The 10,370-nt window shown below is 32.1% G+C and overlaps 1 protein-coding gene across 1 annotated transcript; it reads right to left on the bottom strand.

Moving 5' to 3' along the window:
- Nucleotides 1-1,811: 1,811 nt before the first annotated feature.
- LOC141711831 (fructose-bisphosphate aldolase, cytoplasmic isozyme) lies at nucleotides 1,812-4,218 on the bottom strand. The gene is made up of 3 exons (XM_074514519.1): nucleotides 4,033-4,218; nucleotides 3,105-3,332; nucleotides 1,812-2,853 (listed from the first exon to the last, which is right to left on the bottom strand). The coding sequence occupies exons 1-3, from the start codon at nucleotides 4,058-4,060 to the stop codon at nucleotides 2,033-2,035; spliced, it is 1,077 nt and encodes a 358-aa protein (XP_074370620.1). The 5' UTR covers nucleotides 4,061-4,218; the 3' UTR covers nucleotides 1,812-2,032.
- Nucleotides 4,219-10,370: the final 6,152 nt, after the last annotated feature.

Raw genomic sequence — 10,370 nt, 5'->3', positions numbered from 1 at the left:
CTTCTCCTCACCGCCTTAAAGATTATGAAAAAGAGCTTTACAAAACTTATCTGAAAGTCCATGTAAGCCACAACAAGAAATAGAAAACCGGTGGTCTTTCATATTTGAAGTTAATCCATAACCATTTTCCTCTTGTCTTCTTTATTTTCATATGTTTCTTCAACGGACATCGAACATCTATTTTTAATTTAATTCTGGGATAATTTCTTCTAAGGCCATCTCTAACAGTTTTAATCCAAAAATTCAAATTTGGATTGCCAGTTGATCTAAACTCTGATCCAAATTTTTAACGAACTCCAACATAGTCATGAGTGATCTCGTTGGATTCGTATTTATCAGTACTTTAATACAGTGAAATTTTTATATTTAATACTAATACGAATTTAAAGATATTAACAATTAAAAGTATGCATTGGCAAACGTGTCCAACACAAATAAGAAACGTTTTTAGGGACGGAGGGAGTAGTTGATTATTCGCTGAGCACTATGTTTTATGATCAAATATTTAATTATTTAAAAATTAAACGAACTGACATTAAAAAAAACAATAATAGAACTTGTACCTTTCAAATGAAAAGGTTAAGTGTACTGTCTGTTTATGTTTAAGTTCAATGGCAGCGACAGTTGTAGCTATGGTACGAAAATTTTGAATGTGTTTTTTGATAAAATTAGTCCTGCTGTTGAAGGTATAGTTAGTTATTATCTATTAAAACTGTTTTCTACTGGAGTATTTGAAAATGTGTTTAGCGAGTAGGATGGATTAAACAAGAGAACTATCTTTTTATGTTTTAATTAATAGGTATAGACAGACATATAGACCTCGCGGAGTTTAGTATAAAGCATGATTTTTCATATTTGTGCTAGGTGCTTGTTTGATTTATAATATGAAGCAATTTTTTCATATTTTGGCGTTTAAAAATTTACATTTTATTTCAAATTAGGGATTTTAAATTAAGAATTTGAGTTGTCATTTTAAATTTTCATGTTTATATTAATATTTGAATATTCTGGAAATTTCCAAACAGCTTATTTGATCAAATCCAGAATTTTAAATGAAATCCAATTTTTCAAAAGGCCATAAAATAATTTGTGCTTCCTACTGTAGTAAGTGTCGACAAACAATTCCCCTGAGAAAAGAAATTATCAACAAAAAATGAACCTTGAACTCACATATGACTTGTACGAACAGGCTCAGAGTATACGTTAAAATTTCTCAAATAAAAAAGTCCAGCATCTCGGCCCAATACATCATTTGGACTTTGCTGCAGGCCTGCAGCCGCAGACCAAAACATTGGAAGTATTTTTTATTTAATTTCTTGACCCTCTCTTCTTTGAAGTGAGAATAAACATGAGTTTTGGAGAAAAAAGTCCTCCACAACCCAGTATAAAAATCAAAGATTATTATGAATGAACAAAAACATTCTACAACGACCGAGATTAATTAAATATCGGAGGATTAAATTAAAATAGTCAACTGCACCAGGATGTGTTTTTATAATAATAATATAACAAAATTTAGTTTTTCAATCTTGTATTCAATCATTTAAAATACGAATATATATTTTCCAAACCAATATCCAAATTTACAACATGAAAATATATTGACAGCTAAATTTAATATTTTTTAATGTGTTTAATACTTGGAATCTATTTTAGATACTAAAATGATTAGTGCAAGTTTATCTTTCTTATACTAGCAAGTTTAACTTTCTTACTCGCATTCTCTACAAATCTAGAATTAGTCAACGCGTCGCATCAGACAATCTCCAGAAAACAAGAAAAATCAATGTAAGCAACGAACAAGCAGAACATCCAACTGGTAAAGTATAAACCATAAACCTTAAAATCCAAAACAGAACTCAAACGAAATAAGTTTAATGGGTTACAAGCTTATTCTGAAGTCGTTTAATAGTTTCAAAGGAAAAATACTAATATAGAACTAGCAATACCAGATATCCGAAAATAAAACTCTTGCGCATACTACCTTGTGCTCCATATAACAAGAACGAGAAAATCGCACAGACCAAAATACTCAGTATTTGTAGTCCTTGACGTGAAGGCTCTCAGATGCACCCTCGCTCAAAGCACTGCCACCCTGGTATTTCCCGAGGGTTGCCTCTGAGTTTGCCTTGCATCTGGTAAGGAATGCCTCCTGTGCTGCTTTCACATTTTCTTCCTTTCCAGCCCAAGCCTTGAGAGTGCTCTGCTGAAGAGCCCTTCCAAAGGAGAAAGAGAGGCTCCATGGTTTCTTGGTCTGAAGCTTGTTCATGGCATTAAGGTTAACAGTAGCCTGTTCCTCACTCTGGCCACCAGACAAAAACACAACTGCCGGAACAGCAGGAGGCATAGTGCGCTGCAGAGCGCGGACAGTGTACTCGGCAATCACCTCAGGTGCAACCTTTGGGGCATCAGACCCTGGAGTAACCATGTTGGGCTTCAGGAGGGTTCCTTCAAGAAGGACTTTGTGATCATTGAGTGCCTTGTAGCATGCAGCAAGAACACGCTCTGTCACATCAGCACACTTGTTGATATCATGAGATCCATCAACCAAGATCTCAGGCTCAACAATAGGTACAAGACCATTCTCCTGGCAGATGATGGCATAACGAGCCAAACCATTGGCATTCTCGTTGATAGCTAGCTGAGAGGGCTCATTAGGACCAATTTTAAGCACGGCACGCCACTTAGCAAACCTAGCACCAGCTTCATAATACTTAGCACAACGAGCACCAAGACCATCAAGACCCTGGGTAGTTGTCTCGCCATCAGTTCCAGCAAGCTCAACTGTGCCCTTGTCAACCTTGATTCCGGGAAGAACTCCACCTTCCTTAAGAACATCAACGAAAGGCTTGCCTGCAGACAACCAGAACAGAATGATAATCCAATTTAACAAGAATCAAATTATCCTTAATAATGTGAAGCTCAATTTTCATTCAACAAAGTACTTGCACCAAGTTCCAAACTACCAGTACATAACCATGAAGTTTCAACAATGATACAATTCTACCAATGCAAGTCAGTTGCAATATACAGCCCTATTACGAAAGCACAGTGGATACGAAAAATAATCTAAGCAGTGGAAAAGTCATAGGATCAAGAAATACCTGCAGCTGTACTCTGATAAAGAGTTTCCTCAAAGAGAATTACTCCACTGAGGTACTGGAGGCACCCGGGAGTGCAGAAGAGAAGCTCACGGAGTGCCCTCCTGTTGTTCTCAACATTCTCAACATTGATGCTTGAAAGACGCTTGCCAATTGTACCAGTAGACTCATCAGCAGCAAGAATACCCTTTCCGGGGGTTCCAATGTAGGCAGCGTTGGCGATAAGCTCATCTAAACACACCAAACCAATCACATTAGCATAAATCTACACAACGCAATCTACACGGTAAACAACATCAAATTATCCATCTACCAATTAACTAAACATAGCAACAAACTGTGTATTTCTATAATATATGGCTTACAGATATATTAATTTCCTATACCGAATTAAAGATCTAAAATCATAATTATCACACTACAATTCAACATACACAAAAATATCAAACAAATCAAATTAAATCTGAACACGATTCAGTATCAGCTGAGATATTAAAAGAATAGTTGTATTAATGATTAAGATCTGTGAAATTAAAGAGCTCTAATTTACAAATTTACTGCGATCCCCAATTATTTAATTAAATACACAAAATCAAACAGTAATCAACGAACTAAATAAAATCATAACTACTTCAATTTCAGCAACAAGCAAAACAAGCAGATCTAAACAATTCACTTAGTTTGATATATTTAATTCATTAATATCAGCAATTACTAAACACAAGTAAGAGCATAAAGCAACAATCATCGAATTATAATTTTACACATGTCATAAACAGAGTAAACATATAATATAATCGATTCAAAAAGCGTAGCAAGTAAAAGCAAACAAAAGAAGTGAAGCATATCAAAAAATACAGATCTGAGATACAAGAAATAAATAAAACAGATCGAAAGGCTGTGATAAGAACAGTGAAAGAAGAGGACTGACCAGCGTATTTGCCCCTGTAGCAAGACATGTTTTCAGAGAGAGATTAATTGAGAGAGAAGTTTAGGGTTTATGTGTCTGAGTGGGGGTAGATGAGGGGTGTATATATATGCTGGTGGCTTGTTAGTAAATAATAGGGGCGGAGGACTATAGGAGGAAATGAGTAAACAGAAGGTTCCAGAACGCCGCCTACGCTTTTCTAATTTCCTTTTTTAAGACTCTATTGACATATCCCAAACCGCCTATAGCTTTGTTTCCCTTTTTACTGCCTCGTTTTTTTTTATTTAATCTAATTATTTGATAAAATAAATGTAATTAAGGTATTAAGTTTATGTAAAACCGTTTGCTAAGATAGGTAAAAGTAAAACAGGGATAAAGCAAATTGCAAAGCATGATCCGCAGTCTATGGGCTTATTCGACCCATGTTTTATAACCCACTGACTTCGACTAGCTTTTCGCTCAAGAGTCAGGATATCTGTTAACCCCGCAGTCTATGGACTTATTCGACCCATGTCCGGCTTCCTATTTTTAAAATCTGATACACATTTCTTATACCTATCAATTTTAGTGGTAAGTTGGGTTTGGGATAGGGGTACGAGATATCAAATTAAAATTTCATTATTTTATTTTAATTTATAAAATAAAGTATAATCTTAAAATTTATATTTTAAATATTATGTTGTTTAATCTTAAATAAGTTACACTTATTTTTATTTAATACAAATTAATAATATTTTATTTTATTTATTTTAAAGTTATGAATTAACATTGAAATTTTAAAATTTAAATTTTTTAATCACTTATATTTTAATTTTTTTATTTGTAAGTTGTATGACTAACTTAAATTCGACATATACAATATATAAAAGTTTGATTTAATTACAAAATCGAAAATATTTAAATCAAACAGATTTCATTCGAACATCGAAACATACACATTATATCAGTAATGATTTCTCAATCTCATATCAACCTAACCTGATTCCTTATTCCAAATTTATACCGTCTTCTCAATCAAAGGACCCCGACAAAGAACTATTTCAAAGTTACTCTGAATGTAAATTATGTTATTTGAATTTAGATACATCTGAAAACTTTTATATTTATGTGTGATTTATGAGTTATTACAAATATAAAAGTATAAAATGTATATATTTGATTTGGACACGGATATTAAGAAAAGTTAAATTTTGGGAATAAAAATAAAAAAAATGTGTAAAATTGTGAGATTAATCAATATTTAATATATAAAATTAGTATATTCTAAGATTCTAGTGGGTGAAATTAATTTTTATATTATAAAACTTTTATTATTTTTGGTATGTTTGAAATGTATATAATTGAATAAGATATCCAGAAAGTATTTACATATAAATGAATGGAAGATAAAGAGTATTATATAACTTAGTCACGATAGTGGATAGTTTATTATTTTCATAAATAACTTGTTTTTCGTATTATATAATATTCAATATTAAATTTATTCAAGTATGGTCGCAAAAAAAATGAACTATTCGTTAAACTCGACTGAGTTTGTCTGAATTCGTTAAACTCGTCTCATAGGTTTATCGAATACGAGTTCGAACAACATTTCTTTTCTATAATCTTAACAAACTTAACCGAACTTTTAAGGTGTCCGACTCAAATTCGGTTCTTGTTGTTAAGTTCGAGTTCGATTCGAAAAAAATAGTATATTTATAACATTATATTTATATATAATATATGTAATATTAATGCTATATATTTATTATATTTTATAATTATTTAAAATAAATATTTTATTTGTTAGAAATATATAATCAATAGTTGGCTCCAATTTTTTGCATAAAAAAAATTAAAATTATTTTTAAAATATATATATATATATATATATAATGTTCACGAACAATTCGTGTTCGAGTTGGTTCACTATATTAATGAACACTCCCATTCGAATGTTACCAAACTTAAGTTCAGATAATAAATTTTTTTTGACAAGATTACCAGAAAATGTTCATTTTCTTAAGATTTTGTTCCAATTCGTTAAAAGTTCGTCCAAATTCGATTCATTTATGATTTTATATTTGAGTGATGGCTAGACTTACAATATTAATTAAATTATGATTTAAAATCATTTAAACTTAAAAATTTAATTCAACAGTTTTTGTTTGGGTAATTCTATAGTTTGTATAACTTATTAATTATTAAAAGTATTAAGTTAAAAATTTATATGAAAATGTAATATAAATGATAATATTGACTTTATCAAATAAAATTATTAAGACCAAGTTTTGGCTTTAAACTGTTTTTAAAACGTTTAACTACTTTATTTGTTTTCTTTTATACGTCGTTTGACTTTATTGCACACAATTCTAAGTGTTTTGACCGCATAAATAAAATTATATTTTTTAAAATTTTCTCTTTTCAAATAAAGTTTTAATTATATATTTTTATTCATAAAAAAAATTATTATTCTAATTATGCGGTCAAAGCACTTAAAAGTGTTTGCACAAAAATCAAAAGTCATATAATAAAAAATAGAGAGAGTATTAATTACTTAAAACAGTTTGTAACACAAAGTCAAATATGAGTTTAAGGGGTATCCAAACATGCACTATCAAATCAAAAAATGTAAGTGCTACTAAAAAAAATTGTAAGGCTTTCAAAAAAAATTTGTAATTGCCAGGTTATTATATTTTATAAGTGACTTATTCGAGTCATATAAAATGAATGCAGCGAAGATGGGCAAGTCAAAACTCGAAAGATTGAATTTCTTTTTTGGTTATTTTAATCAACTACTGAATTCACAATATATGATCATATTAAATTTAAATAAATTTATATTAATATTTCACTAAAATAACTGCAAAAGAAATTTTTATATAATTCTCCAGTCCCTCTCTCTTCTTTCTATCCTTCTTCAGAATTTAGAATGTTTGATTTAATATATTATTCTATTCTATACTCTGATCAATTTAAAAGAGAAAAGCTAAATCAATTTACATGAGTGGAGTTGGGTACTGTAAAAACACATGTGCGGGTAATATTCCCTTGTTCAGATGCGAATATTAATTCTATACAACACTATAAAAACTGAACAATGTAGTTGCTGTACAAGTGGAGTAATTATTGTATTCATTCACTCATATTCGGTTCGGTGGAGTTGGTGAGGCGACATGAAAATGTGAAAACAGCTTTTTTTTTAATGATTTGGCTTATATGCCTTATAATTGAGTATTTGTCCTAACAAATTTCGGGTTGAGCGAGAATCGAACCCAGAACCTAGGACGACAAGAGATAAGCCCTTTGGTGACTTGTACCGTAGAGACCTGACAATTCGGATAACCGGTTCGGTTTCAGATCGGATCTACTTTCGGATTATGATGTATTTTAAGATAATTCGGATCTGATCTGATGTGGTTCGGATCGGGTCTAATTCGGATTAATATCGGATAAAATTCGGATTAAAATCAGAAAATATTATGTTCGGATTAAATTCGGTTCGAATATTTTCGGATCATAACTTATTTATTTTTTTAATTTTTGAGATTTTAAAAATATATTTTTTATTTAATTTAGTATTTTTAATATAATATAATATACTTTTACAAAAGAATATGATTAAATAAGTATGTTATCATAAACATAAAATAGTTTAAAGTATAAATTTTGCTTATTTCGGGTCATATTTGGTTCGGGTAATATATTATTCGGTTTTAATCGGTTCCAAGTATTATTATTTTGAGTCTATAGTTGAGGATGACAATCTGTTTAGCCAAGAGGAGGTAAATTTTAGGGAGTTTGAATTTGTGTGTAGTACACAAGAAGAAATTAGACAGGAGGGGAAGCTAGAGAATTATTTGGTGATGAATTTGCCGATGAATCAGATGGTGAGAGTGATGAAATGTACTATCCTGAATCAGAGGATAATGATGAAGGAAGCCTTCACTCTGACAACTCTAACAAAAATGACAGTGATGGTGACCTACTTTTTAATGAAAATGTTGATGATTTTTTTTTTTTATCGTAGGTAACCCGCAGCCGCTACCCTTCGGGTGCGCACTGGGTAAACCTACGGGCTCACGCAATAGCCTGCAAACCACGTGAACCAAGGTAAACCGCATTTAAGCGACAGGCTCTGACTCAGGAGGCATAATCATAAATTTAGATGCTAGTGATAAGAGATTCCATGCTGAAAAAGGTCACCAAGGAGATCCGTTTGACAATGACCTATATGGGGTTGATAGTGAGCATTCTAGTGTTTATGCAGGTAGTGATGATGAAAGAATGGTTGGGAATACAACTTATGAAGATGAGCCTAAATGGTACCCTGTGTATAATGATGAGGCAGATGTTAGTCCAATTTTTTATTTGTCCATGTGTTTCAGAGATGCAAAAACATTCAGAGAGGCAGTTAAAAGATATATAATTATGGAAAGGAGGCCTATAGTGGCATCAAGGAACTTTGGAAGGAAAGTACAATATACTTGTGAACCTCCATGCCCCTGAAAGATTTATGCTTCACTAGCTGGAAAGACTTCAACTTACCAGATAAAGACATTCAATCCAAAACATACATGTATGCCAACTTTTTACCAGAAGCAAATTAACAGTGCATGGATTGCAAAGTACTATGAGAAGGAGATCAGAATGAATCCCTCCTGGCCCATCAATTCCTTCCATCAAAAAATTGTCAATGATCTGAAATGTCATATTAGCAATCATGTTTTATAAAGAGCAAAGGCAAGGGCTCTCATGAAGATAAATGGAACATATTTTGAGCAATACATTCAGGTCTGGAAATATGGTCATGAATTGAAGAGAGTGCTTCCTGAGACAACAGTGAAAATATTAATTGAGAATTCAGAACCAGGTGTTGAAAGGGGTAGGTTTATGAGAATGTATGTGTGCTTAGGCCCACTCAAAAAGGCATTTTCTGAAAGTTGCAGGAAGATAGTGGGCCTTGATGGATTTCACCTCATGGGACCCTATGGTGGTCAACTCCTGGCAGCTGTTGGAATTGATGTAAATGAGGGAATGTATCCAGTGGCATTGGATGTGGTGGAGGCTGAGAATACAAACTCATGAACTTAATTTCTGCAGAAGGTGCTTCTAATTCCAGGCCCAATAGAGCTAAAAGGTCTGCACAAAGTCATGACAGATGTCCAATTGGAGAGACAGAGGGCAGGGGTTTAAAGGCTTCAAAGAGAGTAAAAAAACACAAGTTCAGGCAGAACAAAGTGCCAAGAAGAAGCCATGGAAGCCTTGAATTACAACTAGTATTTATTTTGCTACTACTTTTGGCCAACTACTTTTGCAGTCTCATTAAACTAGTTCAAATGGTTGTAATCATATTTATTTTGGTATTATTCAATTGGTTGTAACCATAACAAGTTGTACTGAATTACAACTACTATTATTATGTTAACTGGATGTTGTCAAGTGTTGCCCTAGTATTTTGGTATTGTGCTTGTTGCATCAAATGTAATGATAGTGCTATTTTAACTTGTTTGCAATGAATGATTTTGGCAAATATTTGGTACTTTTATTCATTGAACTGCATAACTGGAATTACATTTGATAAACACAATTTCATAAAATACAATACATAATCATAAAAAATAACTTCATAAAAAATAATACATAATCATAAAACTAAATTTTTCCATTGCAAATTTTATTCTAGCATGACCAGGTCCACATGACCATTCTAGTTCAACCACAATAAAGCAATACATAATAGTCGAAACCAGCAAAAATATTTCCATTTCTTTGCTTCTTTCTTCCATTTTGCTGCATCATCAACAAGTTTAGCCCTCTCCAAATCAAAGCTTCCTTCTTCTTCTTCTTCTTCTTCTTCTTCTTCATTGTTACGAACTCTTCTTAATAAATTATTAATCACAACTTGGCTTCGATTACAAAAGGGGGCATCAATTTACTTGAAGTACCCGCATCCATTACACCCATCAACAAAACCCAAAAACCCTTTTTCCCGCATTCAATTGAGTCCAATCACACTTCTCTACCACCCATTTTCCACAATAACACATCGGAGCCATACTTTAATGTTCAAAATTTAGGCTGTATATGCCCAAATATAAGGACAAGGAGATTATATACATAAACCATACACAATTAGTCGTTATAAAGTTTAACTGCAGAAAATACTCCTGCAACCTTTACAATTTAACTGTGAAACTAACGGAAGGGACTCAGAGCACCCAAAAATCTCAATAATTGTGCATTTAGCCATCAAAATGGCACAATTATTGATTTAGCCATCTTCGTGCGATTTAGTTATAGTAAATGCCAACAAACTGCAAAAAAGTCTTAATTTAAATGGTATAAGTATTTAGTTAAAA

Source organism: Apium graveolens, chromosome 3, assembly GCF_009905375.1.
Source record: "Apium graveolens cultivar Ventura chromosome 3, ASM990537v1, whole genome shotgun sequence".
In the NCBI taxonomy this organism is placed as follows: Eukaryota; Viridiplantae; Streptophyta; class Magnoliopsida; order Apiales; family Apiaceae; genus Apium; species Apium graveolens.
This window is presented reverse-complemented; position numbering and strand designations above follow the sequence as displayed.

What these genes read in the sequence shown, in the direction of transcription:
- LOC141711831 (XM_074514519.1), bottom strand. Translation starts at nt 4,060, where the DNA reads ATGTCTTGCTACAGGGGCAAATACGCTG. An exon ending in CTACAGGGGCAAATACGCTG is followed by an intron (nt 3,333 to 4,032) that starts GTCAGTCCTCTT and finishes TGGTGTGTTTAG; the next exon opens with ATGAGCTTATCGCCAACGCT. An exon ending in TTATCAGAGTACAGCTGCAG is followed by an intron (nt 2,854 to 3,104) that starts GTATTTCTTGAT and finishes GGTTGTCTGCAG; the next exon opens with GCAAGCCTTTCGTTGATGTT.